This window comes from Eretmochelys imbricata, unplaced genomic scaffold, assembly GCF_965152235.1.
Source record: "Eretmochelys imbricata isolate rEreImb1 unplaced genomic scaffold, rEreImb1.hap1 Scaffold_43, whole genome shotgun sequence".
NCBI lineage: Eukaryota > Metazoa > Chordata > Testudines > Cheloniidae > Eretmochelys > Eretmochelys imbricata.
In genome coordinates, this window is record NW_027554355.1 from 26,827 (window position 1) to 48,233 (window position 21,407).

At 64.3% G+C, this 21,407-nt stretch overlaps 4 protein-coding genes across 9 annotated transcripts; 3 read left to right on the plus strand and 1 right to left on the minus strand.

The window, feature by feature from the left end:
- The first annotated feature begins 247 nt into the window (after positions 1 to 247).
- On the plus strand, positions 248 to 2,610 carry NEDD8 (NEDD8 ubiquitin like modifier). The gene is made up of 4 exons (XM_077806985.1): positions 248 to 384; positions 823 to 870; positions 1,102 to 1,184; positions 2,294 to 2,610. Exons 1-4 carry the CDS (start codon positions 367 to 369, stop codon positions 2,382 to 2,384), a joined length of 240 nt encoding a protein of 79 aa, XP_077663111.1. The 5' UTR covers positions 248 to 366; the 3' UTR covers positions 2,385 to 2,610.
- A 782-nt stretch (positions 2,611 to 3,392) lies between these two features.
- MDP1 (magnesium dependent phosphatase 1) lies at positions 3,393 to 8,011 on the plus strand. 5 transcript variants are annotated; one of them, XM_077806979.1, is made up of 6 exons: positions 3,393 to 3,620; positions 4,158 to 4,219; positions 5,708 to 5,818; positions 5,900 to 6,007; positions 7,554 to 7,639; positions 7,867 to 8,011. In XM_077806979.1, the coding sequence occupies exons 1-6, from the start codon at positions 3,414 to 3,416 to the stop codon at positions 7,992 to 7,994; spliced, it is 702 nt and encodes a 233-aa protein (XP_077663105.1). In that variant the 5' UTR covers positions 3,393 to 3,413; the 3' UTR covers positions 7,995 to 8,011. The 5 variants fall into 5 exon arrangements, with proteins under 5 accessions (XP_077663105.1, XP_077663106.1, XP_077663108.1 ...); XM_077806980.1 differs by having other exon boundaries at positions 5,905 to 6,007; XM_077806983.1 differs by having other exon boundaries at positions 3,411 to 3,620; positions 4,158 to 4,215.
- Positions 8,012 to 9,089: 1,078 nt separating this feature from the next.
- On the minus strand, positions 9,090 to 11,889 carry TSSK4 (testis specific serine kinase 4). Its single transcript, XM_077806966.1, has 4 exons — positions 11,722 to 11,889; positions 11,087 to 11,301; positions 10,008 to 10,371; positions 9,090 to 9,347 (listed from the first exon to the last, which is right to left on the minus strand). The coding sequence occupies exons 1-4, from the start codon at positions 11,887 to 11,889 to the stop codon at positions 9,090 to 9,092; spliced, it is 1,005 nt and encodes a 334-aa protein (XP_077663092.1).
- A 1,481-nt stretch (positions 11,890 to 13,370) lies between these two features.
- TM9SF1 (transmembrane 9 superfamily member 1) lies at positions 13,371 to 21,210 on the plus strand. 2 transcript variants are annotated; one of them, XM_077806977.1, is made up of 5 exons: positions 13,371 to 13,490; positions 14,234 to 14,582; positions 14,897 to 15,707; positions 16,009 to 16,282; positions 19,449 to 21,210. In XM_077806977.1, exons 2-5 carry the CDS (start codon positions 14,268 to 14,270, stop codon positions 19,840 to 19,842), a joined length of 1,794 nt encoding a protein of 597 aa, XP_077663103.1. In that variant the 5' UTR covers positions 13,371 to 13,490; positions 14,234 to 14,267; the 3' UTR covers positions 19,843 to 21,210. The 2 variants fall into 2 exon arrangements, with proteins under 2 accessions (XP_077663103.1, XP_077663104.1); XM_077806978.1 differs by lacking the exon at positions 13,371 to 13,490 and adding an exon at positions 13,749 to 14,013.
- Positions 21,211 to 21,407: the final 197 nt, after the last annotated feature.

Consider the following 21,407-nt stretch of genomic DNA (forward strand, 5'->3'; position numbering starts at 1 on the left):
GCTCTTAGGCCTGCCGAGCCGCTTTGCCTCATGGGAAATGTAGTCCGGTCCCTGGTCGTGCTCAAGGGGTAACAACTGTGCGAGGACTACAATTCCCATCATGCACTGGGCTCAGGGATCGCCCCTAGTCCCGCCCCCAGCCTCTGCGTTGCCCCATGGGAGCTGTAGTCTCTTGCCTTGTTCTGAACTGGGGGCGGGGCTGAGGGGACCACAGCTCCCGTCGTGCCCCGCGGGGTTGGGCTGGAAAGGTGGAGGAAGTGACGTCAGGGAGAGGGCCGCGCGCGCGGAGTCTGCTGGGTAAAAGCCTCCGAACGGTGGGGGTTCGGTTCTGGTTCCGGGTCAGAGGTGAGGAGTTGCCGGGCCACGATGCTGATCAAAGTGAAGGTGAGCGGCGTACCCTGGCGCGGGGGCTGCTGGGAAACGGGGGCGGCGGGTGAGCAAGAGTTGCTGCCCCAGAGCGTCCTGGGATAGGTGCTGCCCACTCCCTGCCCTGGTGCATGCTGGGAGAACAGGCTGACAGCAGCGTGTGACCCCCCAGTGCCTTGGGAGCCAGGGGCTGCCCCTGCCCTGGTGCATGATGGGTGAAGGGGGGGTCTCAGGGGATTGCATGGGGGGGCAGAGCAAGTGAGCAAAAGTTGGTGCCCCAGTGCATGATGGGAAAGCCGGTCCCCAAGGGCATTGTGGGAGAAGCTTGCAGTACGTCTCTCTGCTCTGGCGCACCATGGGATAGAGGGGCAGGGAGCGTGGGCACAGCCCGGCTCCTGTGCATGGGGGAATCCCAGGGGAGCTGCTGCTAACCGAGGCTTCCCCTGCTGTTTCCAGACGCTGACCGGGAAGGAGATCGAGATCGACATTGAGCCCACAGACAAGGTACCTGTCCTGAGGAGGTGGGGCTGGGGGAGACCCTGCCCTTCTGGAGACCCTTCCCCCATCCCATTCTCCTGGGATCCAGCATTCAGACCCGCCCCCTCCATCCCTTCCCCACTCTCCTGGGATCCGGACCTTGGTCCTGTCCTCTCTGTCCCAGAAGCCCCTGGGGCAGGGAGTTATTCGGGGTTGGGGGGGAGTTCTCCAGGCTTTCACCTCTCTCTCATACCCCAGGTGGAGCGGATAAAGGAGCGTGTGGAGGAGAAGGAGGGGATCCCACCCCAGCAGCAGCGTCTCATCTATAGCGGCAAGCAGATGTGAGTGGGGGGGGGGGGGGGCGCAATGGTCGATGCAGCCCAGGGCCGTTCTGGGATATCTGAAGTGTAGCAGCCTCTGGTGCTTTGTGGGATAGGTTCTGCTCCCACTGCCAGCAGAACGTTCCCTAGCGCATTATGGGATAGAATCCAGGCGATCTGGCTCCTAGCCCCCTGTGCTCTAACCACTAGACCCCACTCCCCTCCCAGAGCTTGGAACAGAACCCAGGCATCCTGGCTCCCAGCCTCCCCCAGCAGCAGCAGCTTTGCTTGTGCTTAAACTGGGTGGCCGATGACAGCCTGCCCGCCTCCCCTGCCAACCCCTCCAGGCTCTGCCCCTCCCTGGCAGGTGCTGCCCATCTCTCAGACCCCCCCCAGTGGGATCTCCCAGCAGAGAGAGAGAGAGAGACGGAGGCCACAGCAGGAGGCTGGCCCCACTGAGGATGCGCCCTCTGTGCAGAGCCGGTTCTAGGGGCACGGACCAGCTTTTCCAAGCCATCAAGCTGTTGGCATGGCCAGCTCCTGGCACGCCGGCAGAGGGTCTCCCCCATTTGGATACCCCAGGGACACTTTGCCAGATATCCGCATGGGCGCCGGGCCGGCTGCCGCCTCCGCTGGGCAATGGGCACCATTGCTTTGCGTGGCATGGACGAATATGTCCACGCTCAGGCAGGTAAAATCCCCGTTCCTGCTGCCGGGGCCAGCTCGGTGGCCTGCTGCCTCCGGGACATGTTGACAGCACCCGTGAGGAACGGTGTGTTCGGGGCCTGCACCGTGCCACGGCTCTCGGGTCGCCAGGGGTTACAGGGCACCTGACTAGAGGCTGTTGGGCTGAATGTTCACACTACGGGGAGGGGGGTGCCCTTTGCCAGCTGGCATTAAGGGCTGTTAGGGCCACCGCCTTTAACCAACTAGCCCCCACTCTCCTGAGGTAGAACCCAGGAGTCCTGGCTCCCAGCCCCCGCCCCCTCTAACCACTAGACCCCACTCCCCTCCCACAGCCAGGGATGGAACCCCGGAGTCCTGGCCCCACCCCCATGGCTGGCAGCTGTGTGGTGGCTATGCCCGGCTCATGCCCCCTCTGTCTGTGTGTCCCTCCATCTGCCCTGCAGGAACGACGAGAAGACTGCGGCCGACTACAAGATCCAGGGTGGCTCCGTCCTCCACCTGGTCTTGGCTCTGCGGGGTGGGCAGCTACGGTGATGGGACCCCCCTACTGGAGCGACAGAGCCCCCCACAAGCACCCCCCGCTCTGCTAGCGCTGTCCGGATGGCTGCTTCCCCCTCCCCCATGGACTCTCAGTGTGGGTGGCCGTCCGTGGGGGGCTGGGGTGGCGTGGTTGTAGCAGTGGCCAGCGCTCGGGGGTCCCCGTTGGTGTCTTGTTCCTTGTGTTTGGATCGCTGAGTGTTAATAAAGGTGTCTCAGTGCAGCAGGGTGTGGAGATGCAGCTGCTTCTGGGGTGGGGAGGTGGGGCTGGTTAGAGGGGGGCCACTTGCCTGGCACTGAGAGGAGGTTTGGGGGGCTGCTTACAGGGAGACCCCTCACCCGATGCTGAGACATGGCCCGGCCCCTCTGGGGGGAGCTGGTTATATGGGGTCCCCTTGCCCAGCATTGAGATGCAGCTGCTCGTGTGGGGTACGGGTGCTGGTATTTGGGGACCTGGCACTGAGACGTGGCCCCCTCCGAGGGGGGGAGGGGCTGGTTATATCATGAGCCCCACTGAGAGGGGGCCCATCTGGGGTGGGCGGAAGGGCTGGTGATACAGGGACCCAGCGTGCCAGAAGAGGTGCAGTCAGGGGGCCTTGGACCACCCACTTTTTACCAGCGTAAGGGCAAGCCGGGGTGGAGGGGGCGAGGAGGAGTGAGCGGGGGCCAAGGACTTGCAGCGAAGAGACGGGGCGGAGAGGTAGGGCCGGGCCATGGTTTGGGCACCGGTGGGCCCCCTCCTCTGTTACGGAGCTTCCCTCACTCCTGTGGGGACCCCTCACCCGGCCCTGACATACAGCTGACTCTGGGGTGGGGCGCAGGAGCCAGTTACACGGTGACCCCCTCGCAGGGTGCTGAGCTGCAGCTGGCTCTGGGGTGGTGTGGGGGGGGCTGGTTACATGGGGACCCCTCGCCTGGCACTGAGCTGCAGCTGGCTGGGGGTGAGTCTCTGCACTGGGCTCTTTAGCTCTGTGCCCTGGCACGGGCGGGGTTAACTGCAGAGCAGCCTGTCTAGCCTGAGTCTCTATGGCCCAACACGTGATGCCCAGCTGGCACAGCCCGGCCCACTCCAGCGATCAGCCGGGTCTGCCCCATCCAGCCCAGACGCTCCCCCCTGCTCCCCGTCTGTCCCTCTCTCCAGCCCCCAGCCACCCCCCATCTCTCTCTGTTACCCTCCCCCCGACAAAGGGGACCCGATGTGCCACCTCCCTGGGCTGGTTGTGTTTGACCTGGGTGAGTTTGAGGTACGGGGTGGGGGGGTCCCTGTGTAGCACTGGCAAGGGGAATCGAACCGGGGACCTCTGGAGCTTCTTGCATGAGCTAAAAGCCAACTGCCTGTTAGCTAAGGCTGTGGCAGACCCATTTCACTCTCTCTAGTGGTCTCAGTGCCATCAGACGGGACAGAGCACCACCCCCAGGAGGTGTGTGGGTTACACGTGTCCCCCGACTCTGGCTGGCGTGCTGGAGGGGCAGAGGGGAGGTTTCGGGGGGTCTCCCCACGCCCTGCCTTTGGGTCCTAGCTCTGGGTGAGTTTGGGGCAGTGTGGGGGGGGGGCGGTGACTGGAGGGTTTGGGGAGATCTGGGTGGGGGTCACCAGGGGGTTATGGGGTCTGTGTCTCCAGAGACTGGGCTGGGATCCTGGTGGGGGGGGGTAGTGTGGGGCACCCCCCAGTGGGGCAGTTGCTAGGTGGGGTCTCCCCACAGCCCTGGGTTCGGGTCCTGGTGATGGGGGTCTCCATGGAGGGTGATGCCCCTCCTTTCTTGTTACAGATTACACCCTGTGGCCCTTCTGGGTTGACACCCACGTGGACCCCCCCCTTCCAGCGGGGCAGGTGGGCAAGGGGAACATGGGGAGGGGGCGGGGGGAACGGAAGTTGGCCTAAGAGGGAGGAGTGTAGGGGTAAGATGGGGAGGGGCCAGCGGGCTATGGATGGGGATATAGGGTTTGTGGGGCTATAAGGGAGGGATATAGGAGGTCACGGGAGGGGCTATAGGAGGTCAGAGGCCATGGAGTTCAGAGGAGGTTATGGGGCTAAAGCAGGTCTGGGGGGCTATAAGGGAGTGATATATGAGGTCTGAGAGGGCCTATAGGGGGTCAGGGAGGCTATGAGGGAGCGGTATATGGAGTTAGAGGAGGTTATGGGGGCTGTAGGGGGTTAGGGAGGCTATAAGGGAGGTATGCAAGGGGTCAGGGAGGGACTATGGGGATCAGAGCAGGCTATAAGGGAGAGAGAGAGATGGGATCAGGGGAGGAGCTATGGGGGATGGGGCTATAGGGGGTCAGGGGAGGCTGTAGGGGGTCAGGGGAGGGGCTATGGGGGTCAGAGGTGGCAATAGGGGGTTGGGGAGGGGCTATGGGGGATGGGGCTATAGGGGGTCAGGAGAGGCTATAGGAGGTCAGGGGAGGGGCTATGGGGTCAGAGGTGGCTATAGGGAAGGGCCCTACCAAATTCAGGGTCCATTTGGGTCAATTTCATAGTCATAGGATTTTAAAAATCGTCAGTTTCATGATCCCAGATCTTGAAATCAGAAAAGTCCCCTGCGGTGACCGGGGAGCCCCGACCCAAGAGGGGGCTGGGGGGGGGTCACACGGTTCTTGGGGGGGTTGCGGTGTTGCCACCCTGACATCTGTGCTGCTGCTGGTGGCGACGCTCCAGGCCAGCAGCCCCGCCCCCCATAACCCCTTTAGGGTCGGGACCCCCAGGTTGAGAAAAGTTCCCGCCCCCCGTGAAATCTGCCCAGTAAAAGCACAGGAGAGACCAGACTTCACAGTCTGTGACACCTTGAATCTGGTAGGGTCCTAGCTATAGGGCTCAGAGAGGCTAGGGGAAGAAGCTATGGTGGGTCAGCGGAGGTTATGGGGGCTATAGGGGATCAGGGGCTATAAGGGAGGGATATATGTGGCCAGGGAGGGGTTATACGGGGTCAGAGGCGGTTATGTGGTCTATGGGGACTATAGGGGTCAGGGAAGGGATTATAGGGGGTCAGAAGAGGCTATGGGGACTACAGGGGGTAAGAGGCGTTATGGGGGTCAGAGGGGAGGGACTACAGGGGATTGGGAGCTATGGGGGTCAGAGGAGGTTATAAGGAGCCATAGGAGGGAGGGGAGGGGACCAGGAGCCATGGGAGGTTATAGGGGATTGAGGGCTATGGGGGTCAGAGGAGGCTATAAGGGACCACAGAGGGTGGAGGGGAGGGGCTAGAGGGGATCAGGAGCCATGGGGGACTAGAGGGGATCAGAGGAGGCTATAGGGGGCCGGGGGGGTCAGCGGGGAGGGTCCTGGGGCTCCAAGGAGTCGGGTAACCCCGTCTGCCCCCAGGGCTGGCTCGGTGCTGGATGCCCGCGGCCGCCCCGTCCAGCTGTACCCCGAGGTGCTGGCCGTGCTGGAGCGACTGCAGGGCCTGGGCGTCCCCATGGCAGCCGCCTCCCGGTGAGTGTCTGACCCCCGCCCCCCCTGCGCCCCCCTGCGGCCCCGACACCCCAGCCCCTCTGACCACCCCCCTCCCCCCAGGACAGGCGAGACCCACGGCGCCACCCAGCTGCTGGAGCTCTTCGGCTTGCACTGCTTCCTGCACCGGGTGGAGATCTACCCCGGGGGGAAGAGCGCCCACTTCCACAGGTACCCACTGCCCCCCCAAACCCCTCCCCTGCCACAGGTACCCGCTGCCCCCCCAAACCCCTCCCTTTCCTCAGGTACCCGCTGCCCCCCCAAACCCCTCCCCTTCCACAGGTACCCGCTGCCCCCCCAAACCGCGCTGCACCCCCAAACCCCTCCCCTTCCACAGGTACCCGCTGCCCCCCCAAACCGTGCTGCACCCCCAAACCCCTCCCCTGCCACAGGTACCCGTTGCCCCCCCAAACCCCTCCCTTTCCTCAGGTACCCGCTGCCCCCCCAAACCCCTCCCCTGCCACAGGTACCCGCTGCCCCCCCAAACCCCTCCCCTGCCACAGGTACCCGCTGCCCCCCCAAACCGCGCTGCACTCCCAAACCCCTCCCCTTCCTCAGGTACCTGCTGCCCCCCCAAACCCCTCCCCTTCCACAGGTACCCGCTGCCCCCCCAAACCACGCTGCACTCCCAAACCCCTCCCCTTCCACAGGTAGCCGCTGCCCCCCCAAACCCCTCCCTTTCCTCAGGTACCCGCTGCCCCCCAAACCCCTCCCCTGCCACAGGTACCCGCTGCCCCCCCCCAAACCGCGCTGCACTCCCAAACCCCTCCCCTGCCACAGGTACCCGCTGCCCCCCCCAAACCGCGCTGCACTCCCAAACCCCTCCCCTTCCACAGGTACCCGCTGCCCCCCCCAAACCCCTCCCCTTCCACAGGTACCCGCTGCTCCCCCAAACCACGCTGCACTCCCAAACCCCTCCCCTTCCACAGGTAGCCGCTGCACCCCCAAACCCCTCCCCTTCCACAGGTACCCGCTGCACCCCCAAACCGCGCTGCACCCCCAAACCCCTCCCCTTCCACAGGTACCTGCTGCACCCCCAAACCATGCTGCACCCCCAAACCCCTCCACTTCCACAAGTAGCCGCTGCACCCCCAAACACCGCTGCATCCCCCAAACCCCTCCACTTCCACGGGTACACACTGCACCCCCAAACCCTGCTGCACCCCCAAACCCTTCCACATCCACAGGTACATGCTGCACCCCAAATTGCGCTGCACCCCCAAACCCCTCCACTTCCAAAGGTACGTGCTGCACCCCCAAACAGCACTGCACCCCAAACCCCCACCCCTCCACTTCCACAGGTACCCGCTGCACACCCAAATCCCGCTGCACCCGCAAGCCCCTACCCCCCACTTTCACAGGTACCCACTGCACCCCCAAATAGTGCTGCACCCCCCTAACCCCCATCCCTCCACTTCCACGGGTACCTGCTGAACCCCCAACCCTGCCAAACCCACCTCCATGGGTACCCACTGCACCCCCCATGCCTCCAAACCCCCCAATCCCCACTCCACCCTCTTCCACAGGTACCCCCAAGTCCCCAAAGCAGCAGGTACTCCCTGCACCCCTAAACACCACTGCCCCAGCTGAGATCCAGCCTAGGGGGAAAAGCACCCACTTCCCCGAGTAACCCCCCAGATCCCAACCCCCACTGCACCCTTAACCCCCTCCGAACCCCTATACTGCCAGCCCTGAGTCTGCCCCTCCCCCCACCCAGGCTGCAGCAGGACACCGGGGTCCCCTTCGCCCAGATGCTGTTCTTCGACGATGAGGAGCGCAACATCCGGGATGTCAGCAAGCTAGGTGGGCAAGGCGGGGTGACCTCAGATTCCGCCCCCCTGGGTGCCCCCAGCCCTCCTGGGCAGGACTCCTGCCAGCCCCACATGGGTGAATGTTGGGGGAGGGTCCAGGGAGGGAATGGGGGGAGGAGTCAGGGACTGGGATGTTGCGGGGGGAGGGGAGCAAATGGAGGGGTGGGGGTGGGGCTGAATGGTGGGGGTCACCCCCTCTCTCTTCTTCTCCTCCCCCAGGTGTCACCTGCGTCCTGGTCCCTGATGGAATGACCCAGGTGCTCCTCACCCAAGGGCTGGAGGCCTTCGCTCGCTCCTGCCCCCCTGCACCGGTGCCCCCCACTGCGTCTCCCCAAGGGGCAGAATAAACTCCAGAGTGACTGAGCCTCTGTGTCCCTCTGTGTGCGCGAGGGGGGGGGATAACAGCCTACTACAGCTGCAGGCACGAGTGTGTGATAACAACCTGCTGTGGGGGTGGGACGGGGGTGTCCGAGACAGATAACAGCCTACTACTGCTATGTGCGTGTGTGAGAGAGAGAGAGAGAGAACAACCTACTACTGCTGTGTGTGTGAGAGAGAGAACCTGGTACTGCTGGTGATGGGGGGGGTATAAGAGACCGATAACAACCTACTACTGCCGTGTGTGCGTGTGGGTAAGTGAGATAACCTACTACTGCTGCTGGCTGTGAGGCGGGGGCTGCTCCCTGCCCCAGCTCCGCCCCCCCACCCCTTGTCCCTCCCTGGGCCGGCCCTGCTCTGGACCACACGCCTAGGTTCGAGCCCAGCCCATGCTGTGGGGGAGGGGAGATATCAACCTACTGCTGCTGCCAGCAGTACCCGGCCACTCTGGGGTGGGTCCCTGAATGTCCCCACCCCCGCAGCTGAGCCCCCCGCCCCAATTCTTCCCACTTGTACTGAACTTTGGGGGGGGGGCTGTGCCATCTCCTAAATTCTGGGATGTTGGGGCCCTAGGGAGAACCCCCCCATCGGAGTGAACACTAAGGGGGACTCCCTCTGCCCCCCACGCCTGCGGGGAGGAATTTGGGGGTGTCGCTGGGAGCACAGGAGAGTCCTGGCACCAGAGATGTGAAGGTGGGGGGCTGCATCCGAAAAGCCAAAGGGTGGTAGAGAGGTCCCTCTCTAGGTGTGAACTTCAGGGGGGCTGTTCTGCCCCCTCAATGTGTGGGGTCAGAGTAGTGGGTGCAGTGTTGTGCTCCCCACTAGGTCCCAACCACAACCACCTCAGGGTTTACAATTCTGGGGGGTTCAGCCCTGAGCCCCCCTTTTCTAGCTGCCTTGAAATCAGGGTTCAGGTGGAGGACCCCAAAATAAAAGGTTGAGAATATAGAGCGGCATTCTTTACCCCCTTGGCACGGTGCCTCCAGGTCCCCACCACTGACCCCCCCCTTTTCCCAGCCTCCTCACACTGCACCCCATAGGTTTGGGCTCTCTTTATTGGGGGTTCAGCTCCCCTTCTCTGGCAGCTTTGCAACCTTCAGCTGGGTTCCGCTGCCCCCCCGCTTCTTCTCACTGTGCAGGGGCAAGGAGGGGGTCCTGGGCAGCACCCGCCCCCCCTCAGCCCGCACTCCCCAGGCTGCCTCCAGCGCCCGCAGCTCGGTGTGGGGCCGCTCGCCCTGGAAACGCTGGACCCACGGCGTCTGCAGCAGGTCCAGCACCGTGGGGCGCCGGGGCACCGGGCAAAGCAGCCGGTGCACTAGGTCCTGGGGGGGCAAAGGGGAGCGTTAAGGGCCCCGCTGTCTGCCTGGCCCCCGTGGCCCGCTTGCTCCCTCCACTGGGCCTGGCCCCTCTTGATCTGCCCCCCCACCCCCGATCTGTCCAGCCCCACCATGGTCCACCCAGCCCCCATGAGCCACTCCCCTCTCCACTGGGCCTGGCTTCCCATGATCCACCTGGCCCGACCTCAAATGGCACCCAGCCGCCCACAGTTGGCTCACTCCCCTCTACTGGACCCCCTCGATCCACATGACCCCCGCCCCCCGATCTGTCCAGCCCCCTGTGGTCCGCTTGCCTTGTCATGGGGCCCAGTCCCCCTCGATCCACCTGGCCTCCCCATGACCCCCCAAGCCCGCCTCAAACACTGCCCAGCCCCCCATGGGTCACCCAGCCCCTCCAGTCCACCCACCAGTGTCCAGCCCCCTGCTCTGTGTCCCGCATTGTCTGCCCAGCCCCCCACGATCCACCTATCTCCCTACATCTGCCCAGCCACAGGTGGGTCTGCTGGGTGCCGCCTGCCAGTCTGGCCCCCCAACCCACCACGCCCCCTGCTGGCCAGCTCCCCCACTCCCTGCCGGCCACTCAGCACCCCCTGTTGGCCTGCAGCCCTCCCAGCTCCTGGCGCCCCCTGCTGCCCCCCCGCCCACCTTGCACTCCTCGGAGACGTGCGGCTGGGGAGGGAAGGTCACCTCCTTCTGGGTCTCTCGGAGCAGGCGCTTGAGGTTGGTGTCGTCGAAGGGCAGGTGGGCCACGACCAGCGTGTAGAGGATCACGCCCATGCTCCAGATATCGGCCAGGAAGGGGTTGTAGGGCAGCCCCAGCAAGATCTCGGGGCAGGCATAGGCGAAGCTGCCGCAGTAGGTCTGGCTTAGGGGGCTGGAGCCTGCCAGCAGCGGGTACGAGGGACTGGCCGGCGGCTGGCCTTGCGGCACCACCTGCTTGCAGAAGCCAAAGTCCGAGATCTTCACGTTCTCCCGCTTGTCCAGCAGCAGGTTCTCCAGCTTCAGGTCCCTGCAGGAGGGAGCGGGGGGTCGGCGGGGGTGCAGGGCTGCCCCTAGGGGGCGCCGGGGATGAGGATGGGGCGCGGGGCCTTTCCCCTCTAGGGGGTGCCGGCTCTGATCCGGCCGCAGGGCAGGGACTGGCTGGCTTAGGGAACAGGGCGTGGAGCCTTTCCCCTCTACAGGCACTGGCTCATGGTGCCAGTGGGCAGGGGGGCCCCCAGGGGTCTGTGGGTCCCCCAGAAGGCCTGTGGGGTGTCCCCCAGGTAGCCTGCAGAGCACTCAGTGGCCTGTCTGGGGCTTGAGGGGCAGATCCAAGAGGTGGAATGCAGCATGGCTGGGACTCAGGGCTGGGGAGCTCTGGGGGGGAGCGCCAGGGGGGCAGGCTTGGCCAGCCAGGGTGGGGGCTGCTCGGTTTTATGGCGGTGCCTGGGTGAGACAATATTCCCCCAACCCGCCACCTCAAGCCACGTGTGGTGCAGGTGGCGGAGGGGAAGCTGGTAAACTGAGGCCGGCTCTGCAAGGCTGGAGGTGGCAGAGGGGCACCGGGAAAGGCGGTGGGACTGGGGGGCTGGTGGTGCCAGGGAGCCAGCCCCCCAGCAGGGAGGGGAATGGCACAACCCCCAATAGAGCAGGACCCACTGTAATTCCCCAGTGGCGGTGGGCGCCCCCTACTGGCTGCAGCCTGCGGCTTGGCTCTGCGGGGGCTGGCGGGCGCGGCCCCTCACCGGTGCACGATGGCCTTGCTGTGCAGGTAGGCCACGCCCAGGGTGAGCTGGGCGAACCAGCGGCCAGCCAGGGGCTCGGCACAGGGCCCCGAGCTCTGGATCCACTCGAGGATGTCGCCGCCGGGCGCCAGCTCCATGATGATGTAATGCCGCGACGTGGTCTCGATGGCCTGGTAGAAGGTGATCAAGTACTTGTGGTGGAGGCCTTTCATCACCTGCGGGCGGCGAGGGGTTAACGGCGCCCGCCTGCCCCCCGGTGCCCCCGGCCCCACAGTGCCCCCTGCTGACCCCCCCGCCCCATGGCGCCCCCTGCCCCATAGTGCCCCCTGCTGAGCCCCCGGTCCCACAGCATCCCCTGATGATACCCCTTGGCCTGCCCCCTGCCCCACAGCGCCCCCAGCCCCATGGCACTCCCTGCCGAGCCCCCGGCCCACAGCGCCCCCTGATGATCCCCCCTTGGCCTGCCCCCTGCCCCACAGTGTCCCCTGCTGATCCCCCCTGCCTCACGGCACCTCCTGCCCCACAGCGCCCCCTGTCTTGCCCCCTCAGCATCCCATGACCATCCCGCCTGCCCGGCTCCCCACCCCACGGCGCCCACAGCCTGGCCCCCACAACCCACGGCACCCCCTCGCTACCTGGATCTCGCGGGGCAGGAATTTGTTGAGATAGTCATCGGATGCCTTCTTCTTAGAGATGATTTTGATGGCCACCTTGGCCTTCTGCTTGGTGAAATACGCCTCGTAGACAATGCCATAGGAGCCGTGGCCGATGATCTTGCCCAGCTGGTAGCCGTACTGGTCCATGACGGACAGGTAGGGGGCCGAGGGGGCTGTCTCCACCATGACGGCCTCTTGCCCCTCTGGGGTGCTGGGGGGCTCAGTGCATCTGGTGCCAGAGAGTCACCCCTCTGGGGGTGGGGCAGGCAGTTAGATCCTAGCTGGGACCCCCAATGAAACCCCTGGACCCCAGTGGGGCTGGGTCTCCAATGAGCCAACCCATGGGGCTCTGACCCACCTTAACCTCCCTTCCTACATGAGGCTGTGACCTCCAGGAACCCTCACACTCCCCACTGGGGCTGTGAGCCCCCCAAGAACCTCCCTGACCTCCCCCAGCTCCCCACTGGGGCTGTGACATCCCCCCCCCCCCCCAAGAACTACCTTGGCCTCCCACAGCTCCCCACTGGGGCTGTGACCCCGCTGACCCCCCTCACCTGCTTTGCTCGGTCCCCCAACCCGGTGACCAGAATCGCCCCCCGACTCCACGGTTCCGCCAACGTCGCCCCAGCATTCCACCAGCCCCCATTGGCCGATGCCTGTTACCGGGGCTACCGGGGGGGCAGGGTCCACACTGGGAGCGGGCACAGTGGCATTGGGGGGGCCCTCAGCATTTGGGGGATACTGAGATATTGGGGGACACTACGGAGGTCTTTTTTGTAGGGGGCAATGGGGCTTTGTTTGGGGATCATGGGGAAAGGTGGAGCATTGGGGGACTTATTTGAGGGGCCACAAAAGACCCTCATTTTGGGGGAACCAATGAGGCAGTGGAGGGCCACTAAGGAATTTGGGGGGGGTCTTAAATTGACGAGGTAATGGGGCATCTGAAGGCTCATAAATGGGGGTCTCAATTTGGGGAAGCACTGAGAAATTGGGGGTCTTTATATGTGGGTCACTGTGGTATTTGGGGGCACTGGGGGTTTGGGGTCTCTTAATTTGTGGGCCATGGGGATCAACTTAAGGGACACTGAGAAACTGGGTGCTTTGGAGGGCCATTGGAATTTGGGGGGGGTCAATTTGGGGGGTCCCTGAGAAATTGGGGGGTTATATTGCGGCCATTGTGGAATTTGGGGCTCTTAATTTGTGGGAGGCCTTGGGATAATGGGGTCTGTAGAGGACCCTTATTTGGGGGAGACCAGCTGCCCCCTCCCCATTTGTTGCCCCGCACACCCTAACATTGACCCTCCGGGAAACAGCTTCCTGGCCCTTTAAGAGACTGTCCGACGGCGGGGCGGGGCCCCCTCAGGCGCTGGAAGTGCGTCATGCTGAGGGCACGAAGCCCGTTGGGGGCGCTGAGGGCGGAAGTAGGGGACGGACGTGGCTGGGGCTGCCCTGGCGATCGCCTGAAGGACCTCGACGCGTTTTGGTCCCTGGCTCCGCCCAGGGAGGGACCCCGGCGGTGGGGGCCGCGCTTCCCGTTGGTGGGGACCTGGGGGAGCCGCCGTGGGTGGCGGCCAGCGGCAGGGAGTGGGGTGGGGTGGACCCAAGGATCAGGCGCCAGGAGCATGTTCTAGAGCCGCGAGGCCCCCGGCTGGGTGCAGTTGTCTGGCTACTTGCCGGCTGCTAGGGACACCCCGCTGCCGGGCGAGGGGCCACGGGACCTTCCACGCAGCAGGCGTCAGCGGGGGCGGGTCAGTGGGGGGGGCGTGAGGACCCCAGGCGGGCGGCGGGTCGGGGGGGTGATTCAGTGGGGGGGGCGAGGACCCCGGGGGGGGGGAGCCGTGGCGGGCGGGCGGGGGGGGGGGCGAGGACGCTGGTCCCCGTGTGCTGGGGCAGGTTGTTTTCCATGTGTAGTGTGCGTGCCTCAGTTTCCCCGACGTGCTGCACGAAGCACGAGGGGGAGGGGCAGGCGTCTGTGCGGAAGGCTCCAGGGATCCAGGGAAACTGAGGCACGTGCTCTCTGCACACAAAATAGTCGGAAAAACCCGCTTCGTCCCGCCCGGGGCCCTCGGGGCTCTCAGGAGCTCTGGCCCCACCAGTGTGGGCACCACGAGGGCGTTCGGGCCAACGGCCGCCCCCAGCTGGCACCGCGGGCGCCTTGCCAGTCTGTCACCACCGGCACTAGGCGGGTCAGAGAAGCAAATCCCCGGCCCTTCATCTAGGCTCGTTTGCCAGGGACGTACGTGCCAATTTCGGGTCCGGCTTGTGGGCATCGTGAGTATGTCAAGCCTGGCATCAGGGCGTGCGTGCGGGGCAGGGGTCCCAGGAGCATGGGTTGGCGTGATCCAGGGATATCCAATGGCTAGAGCACCGCAGGGGCGGCCGGGGGGCTCTGTCATTGGGTGCTGATCACCCCAGGTGGGAGAGAACCCAGGTGTCCTGAGGACCTGGCTTCACTGCCTCTTGTTCCTTGTCTCCTGCCTTCCTTCTCCAGACCCCGCCCCATCTCCCCCTTGACCGCCCACCCCATGGCGCCCCACCAGCCTTGGCTGCTGCTCCTCCTGCTGGCTTCCTGGCCGCTCCCGGGCTCCTCCGAGACCCGCTACCAGCCTGGGGACCCCGTTGTGCTCTACGTCAACAAGGTGGGGCCATACCACAACCCCCAGGAGACCTACCACTACTACCAGCTGCCCGTGTGCTCTCCGGAAAAGATCCAGCACAAGAGCCTGAGCCTCGGGGAGGTCCTGGATGGGGACCGCATGGCCGAGTCCATGTACCAGATCCGCTTCCGGGAGAGCGTGGAGAAGACAGTCCTGTGCGTGAAGACGCTCACGCTGGATCAGGTAGAGTGGACCCGGATGCCTGGGTTCCATCCCTGGGTCGAGGAGCGTGAGCATGGGCCAATGAGTTTACAGCAGGACCTGGGACTGCCTAGGTTCTGTCCCAGGAACAGAGCATGGGAGCTCAGATCAGGAATCAGGACTCCTGGGTTCTGTACCCAGCTCTGGATGGGAGCAGGGGCTAGTGAGTGAGGGCTGGGAGCCAGGACTCCTGGGTTCTGTCCTAGGTCTGAGCGGGGAGTGGGTTCTAGTGGGATAGACCAGGAGGAGCTGGGCACCAGGACTCCTGGGTCCTACTCCTGTCTGTTTCCTGGCAGGTGGAGCGCCTCCGACAGGCCATTGAAGAGCTGTACTACTTTGAGTTTGTGGTGGACGACATCCCGCTGCGAGGATTTGTGGGGTACATGGAGGAGAGCGGCTTTCTGCCCCACAGCCACAAGATCGGGCTGTGGACCCACCTGGACTTCCATCTGGAGTGGAACGGCGACCGTATCATCTACGCTAACGTCAGCGTGCGAGATGTCAAGCCGCACAGCCTGGACGACGTCCGCGGGCCCGGGCCCCTCTCCCTGACCCACACCTACAGTGTCCGCTGGTCTGAGACGGCTTCAGAGCGGCGGGGGGAGCGGTGGGGCCGAGGAGATGACGGGGGCTTCTTCCCCCACACCCTGGAGATCCACTGGCTCTCCATCATCAACTCCATGGTGCTGGTCTTTCTTCTGGTGGGCTTCGTGGTGGTCATCCTCATGCGGGTGCTAAAGAACGATCTGGCCCGGTACAACCTGGATGAAGAAGCTTCCTCCTCCTCCTCCGGGGACGACTTTGACCAGGGGGACAACGGCTGGAAGATCATCCACACCGACGTCTTCCGCTTCCCTCCCTGCCGCAGCCTCCTCTGCGCCGTCCTGGGCGTAGGCAGCCAGTTCCTGGCGCTGGGCACCGGCATCATTGCCATGGCCCTGCTGGGCATGTTCAACGTCCACCGGCACGGCGCCATCAACTCCGCTGCCATCCTGCTCTACGCCCTGACCTGCTGCATCTCCGGCTACATCTCCAGCAACTTCTACCGGCAAGTCGGGGGCGAGCGCTGGGTCTGGAACATCATGCTGACCACCAGCCTCTTCTCTGGTGAGGCCCTGGAGTCCCCCATCTCTGCCCAGGTTCCCCGGGGTTCCTCTTGCCCAGGGGAGGCGATTTGGGTGCACTGGGTGGGTCTGGGTGGTCCCCTCTGTTGCTTCATAGTGCCTTTGGCCCCTCCCCCGAGGGCAAAATGTAGGGTCTCCATGGCTTCCTAGGGGTGGTAGGTTGCGCTTCTGTGATTCCAGTGGGAAGCAGAGTGTCTCTCTGGTCCCCAGGGGAGTCTCTCTGATCCCTTGGGGAGGTGGTCTGGGTCTCTTTGGTCCCCCTGACCTGCCCCCTGTCCTCCCAGCCCCCTTCTTCGTGACATGGAGCGTGGTGAACTCCGTGCACTGGGCCAATGGCTCGACACAGGCCCTTCCGGCCACCACCATCCTGCTGCTGCTGACGGTCTGGCTGCTGGTGGGCTTCCCCCTCACCGTTATCGGGGGCATCTTCGGCAAGAACCGGGCTGGCCCCTTCGACGCACCCTGCCGCACCAAGAACATCGCCCGCGAGATCCCACCACAGCCCTGGTACAAGGCCACGCTGGTGCACATGACCATCGGGGGCTTCCTGCCCTTCAGGTGAGCCCCACTCCTGCTTTCTGTGCGCCTGCCACCTCACTTCCTCCCCTCCCAGTGAGCACCCCCTCCACTTCCTGTCTGCCATGCTCTCCATAGGAGATGCCACTGCTTCCTGTCTCACCCCTCCCTGCCACTTCCCACCTCACAGGTTGGCACCTTCGTTTCCCCGCTTACTCTTACTAGACAGTCACGTCGCTTTCTCCCGCGTACGCCACTCCCTGTGTCGCCCTTCCCGCTGTCTGTCTCCTGGGCGCTGGATGACATCGCCTCCTTGGCGTGAGCCCAGCACAGCCCCCTTCCCGCTGTCTGTCTCCTGGGCGCTGGGTGACATCGCCTCCTTGGCGTGAGCCCAGCACAGCGCCCTTCCCGCTGTCTGTCTCCTGGGCGCTGGGTGACATCGCCTCCTTGGCGTGAGCCCAGCACAGCGCCCTTCCCGCTGTCTGTCTCCTGGGCGCTGGGTGACATCGCCTCCTTGGCGTGAGCCCAGCACAGCCCTTCCCGCTGTCTGTCTCCTGGGCGCTGGGTGACATCGCCTCCTTGGCGTGAGCCCAGCACAGCGCCCTTCCCGCTGTCTGTCTCCTGGGCGCTGGATGACATCGCCTCCTTGGCGTGAGCCCAGCACAGCCCTTCCCGCTGTCTGTCTCCTGGGCGCTGGATGACATCGCCTCCTTGGCGTGAGCCCAGCACAGCGCCCTTCCCGCTGTCTGTCTCCTGGGCGCTGGGTGACATCGCCTCCTTGGCGTGAGCCCAGCACAGCGCCCTTCCCGCTGTCTGTCTCCTGGGCGCTGGGTGACATCGCCTCCTTGGCGTGAGCCCAGCACAGCGCCCTTCCCGCTGTCTGTCTCCTGGGCGCTGGGTGACATCGCCTCCTCGGCGTGAGCCCAGCACAGCCCTTCCCGCTGTCTGTCTCCTGGGCGCTGGGTGACATCGCCTCCTTGGCGTGAGCCCAGCACAGCGCCCTTCCCGCTGTCTGTCTCCTGGGCGCTGGATGACATCGCCTCCTTGGCGTGAGCCCAGCACAGCGCCCTTCCCGCTGTCTGTCTCCTGGGCGCTGGATGACATCGCCTCCTTGGCGTGAGCCCAGCACAGCCCTTCCCGCTGTCTGTCTCCTGGGCGCTGGATGACATCGCCTCCTTGGCGTGAGCCCAGCACAGCGCCCTTCCCGCTGTCTGTCTCCTGGGCGCTGGATGACATCGCCTCCTTGGCGTGAGCCCAGCACAGCCCCCTTCCCGCTGTCTGTCTCCTGGGCGCTGGATGACATCGCCTCCTTGGCGTGAGCCCAGCACAGCCCTTCCCGCTGTCTGTCTCCTGGGCGCTGGATGACATCGCCTCCTTGGCGTGAGCCCAGCACAGTGCCCTTCCCGCTGTCTGTCTCCTGGGCGCTGGATGACATCGCCTCCTTGGCGTGAGCCCAGCACAGCCCTTCCCGCTGTCTGTCTCCTGGGCGCTGGATGACATCGCCTCCTTGGCGTGAGCCCAGCACAGCGCCCTTCCCGCTGTCTGTCTCCTGGGCGCTGGATGACATCGCCTCCTTGGCGTGAGCCCAGGACAGCCCTTCCCGCTGTCTGTCTCCTGGGCGCTGGATGACATCGCCTCCTTGGCGTGAGCCCAGCACAGCGCCCTTCCCGCTGTCTGTCTCCTGGGCGCTGGGTGACATCGCCTCCTTGGCGTGAGCCCAGCACAGCGCCCTTCCCGCTGTCTGTCTCCTGGGCGCTGGGTGACATCGCCTCCTTGGCGTGAGCCCAGCACAGCGCCCTTCCCGCTGTCTGTCTCCTGGGCGCTGGGTGACATCGCCTCCTTGGCGTGAGCCCAGCACAGCGCCCTTCCCGCTGTCTGTCTCCTGGGCGCTGGATGACATCGCCTCCTTGGCGTGAGCCCAGCACAGCGCCCTTCCCGCTGTCTGTCTCCTGGGCGCTGGGTGACATCGCCTCCTTGGCGTGAGCCCAGCACAGCGCCCTTCCCGCTGTCTGTCTCCTGGGCGCTGGGTGACATCGCCTCCTTGGCGTGAGCCCAGCACAGCCCTTCCCGCTGTCTGTCTCCTGGGCGCTGGGTGACATCGCCTCCTTGGCGTGAGCCCAGCACAGCCCTTCCCGCTGTCTGTCTCCTGGGCGCTGGATGACATCGCCTCCTTGGCGTGAGCCCAGCACAGCGCCCTTCCCGCTGTCTGTCTCCTGGGCGCTGGATGACATCGCCTCCTTGGCGTGAGCCCAGCACAGCGCCCTTCCCGCTGTCTGTCTCCTGGGCGCTGGATGACATCGCCTCCTTGGCGTGAGCCCAGCACAGCCCTTCCCGCTGTCTGTCTCCTGGGCGCTGGATGACATCGCCTCCTTGGCGTGAGCCCAGCACAGCCCTTCCCGCTGTCTGTCTCCTGGGCGCTGGATGACATCGCCTCCTTGGCGTGAGCCCAGCACAGCCCCCTTCCCGCTGTCTGTCTCCTGGGCGCTGGGTGACATCGCCTCCTTGGCGTGAGCCCAGCACAGCCCTTCCCGCTGTCTGTCTCCTGGGCGCTGGGTGACATCGCCTCCTTGGCGTGAGCCCAGCAGAGCGCCCTTCCCGCTGTCTGTCTCCTGGGCGCTGGGTGACGTCACCTCCTTGGCGTGAGCCCAGCACAGCCCTTCCCGCTGTCTGTCTCCTGGGCGCTGGATGACATCGCTTCCTTGGCGTGAGCCCAGCACAGCCCTTCCCGCTGTCTGTCTCCTGGGCGCTGGGTGACATCGCCTCCTTGGCGTGAGCCCAGCACAGCGCCCTTCCCGCTGTCTGTCTCCTGGGCGCTGGATGACATCGCCTCCTTGGCGTGAGCCCAGCACAGCCCTTCCCGCTGTCTGTCTCCTGGGCGCTGGATGACATCGCCTCCTTGGCGTGAGCCCAGCACAGCCCTTCCCGCTGTCTGTCTCCTGGGCGCTGGATGACATCGCCTCCTTGGCGTGAGCCCAGCACAGCCCTTCCCGCTGTCTGTCTCCTGGGCGCTGGATGACATCGCCTCCTTGGCGTGAGCCCAGCACAGCCCTTCCCGCTGTCTGTCTCCTGGGCGCTGGATGACATCGCCTCCTTGGCGTGAGCCCAGCACAGCCCTTCGCCTCTCCGGAGGGCCGATTTCATCCCCCAAGCAATGGGGTCCCACCTCTGCCCCGCAGCTGACCCGGTCTCTCTCTCTCTCACCCTCCAGCGCCATCTCTGTGGAGCTGTACTACATCTTCGCCACGGTGTGGGGCCGGGAGCAGTACACCCTCTACGGCGTCCTCTTCTTCGTCTTCGCCATCTTGCTGGGCGTGGGCGCCTGCATTTCCATCGCCCTCACCTACTTCCAGCTCTCGGGCGAGGACTATCGCTGGTGGTGGCGTTCGGTGCTCAGCGCCGGCTCCACCGGCGTCTTCATCTTCCTCTACTCTGTTTTCTACTACTCACGCCGCTCCAACATGGCGGGCGCGGTGCAGACCGTGGAGTTCTTCGGCTACTCCCTGCTCACAGGCTACGTCTTCTTCCTCATGCTGGGCGCCGTCTCCTTCTTCGCCTCGCTCAAGTTTATCCGCTACATCTACGTCAACCTCAAGATGGACTGAGGGACCCTCTGCAGTTGGCTGTGGTGGCTGGCCAACTGCTGGGGACGGTCAAATTCACTTCCCTTAAAGATCTCTCTCGTAAGCTGGGGCTTCTGGGGAGTTCCTCTCCCACTGGCCATGACGCTTGGCCAGCTGGTGGTTAGAGATGGCTCTCTTGAAGATCTCTTCTCTCATTGACTGTAATGCCCAGCCAATCAGCACGTATGGATCCCCTAAGGATCTCTTCTCCCATTGGCTGTAATGTCCGGCCAGTCAGCGGCTATGGATCCTCCAAAGAGCTCCCCTTCCGTTGGATGGGACTGCTACAGAGCTCCCCTCCCATTGACCAAGATGTTCAGCCAATGGGCTGGCATGACAAAAGATGGCGACCCTAAAAAGCGCCCTTCCATTGGCTGGGACCATTAAGGATCTTACCCTCCTATTGGCTGAGATGTCTGGCCAGTCACAGGGCACCATTAAAGATTGTCCCACATCCATCATTGCCTTTAATTGGGTAGGATGACCAGCCGACTGACCAGTTCACTCCCATTGGCTGGGACTGTTGGCCAGTTCGCTTGTGATGGGGGACCAGCTACTCCACTCCTATTGGTCAGGATGACTGGCCAATCAGGTGATGGGAATGGACTGACTTGGGGGGAGAGGGCAAGTGTCCAGTTCCCTGGATCCCCATGAGATTCCCTTGGGGGCTAAAGCTTGAAAGTGGATCCCTCCCAAAGGGGGAGGCACAGGTAGATCCTGTTTGGGGCTGGGAGTGGATCCCCATGTGAGATCCCTGCATGTGGATGGGGTAGATTGTGGATCCCTGATGGATCTGCTGGATCCCCATGGGGTTGAGAGTGGATCCATTGTGGAAGTGGATCCCCTGCAGCCAGCTGAGTCCCCTCTTGGGGATGGGCCCCCCATACCTGATTGGGTCCCCCACAGGTAACTGGATCCCCTGGTAGGTTGCAAGCAGAGGGAGGCCAGATTCCTTGTGGGGCTGGGAGCAGATCCTATGATAAGATCCCTGATGGGGAGGAGTAGATACCCCACGGGCAATTGGCTGGATCGCTGGGGGCTTCCCCAGATCAACTGGCTCCCATGTGGGGCTGGCAGTAGATCCCCCACAGCAAGCAGGATTGCCTGGTAAGATCCCCTTGTGATGGCACAGATCACGGGGGGGGGCAGGATCTAGTGGAGAGCAGATCCCAGGTAGGGCTGGCAGAGTATCCCAGAGACCTCAGTCGGGAGGGGGCTATACCCCACAACCCCCCCCCTCCATTGCTGGCTGCGTGCAGACACCGGTAGTGCTATTGCTGTATATGGGGGGGCGGGGAGCAGGGTGCCCCGGGGGGGGCTGGGGCAGTTGATTATTTTATTTGTATTTGATTTGGTTGGTTCTGACTCTTTCTTTTTACGGATCTCGGAATAAAGTTTATTAATAAAAATTAGTGTGGGGGTGTCTATAGAACCCAGGAGTCCTGGCTCCCCGACCCCACTCCTCTCCCAGAGCCAGGGAGAGAACCCAGGTGTCCGGCTCTCAGCTGTGCGGCGCGGAAGGGGTTAACCCCTGGCCTTTCCTCTGG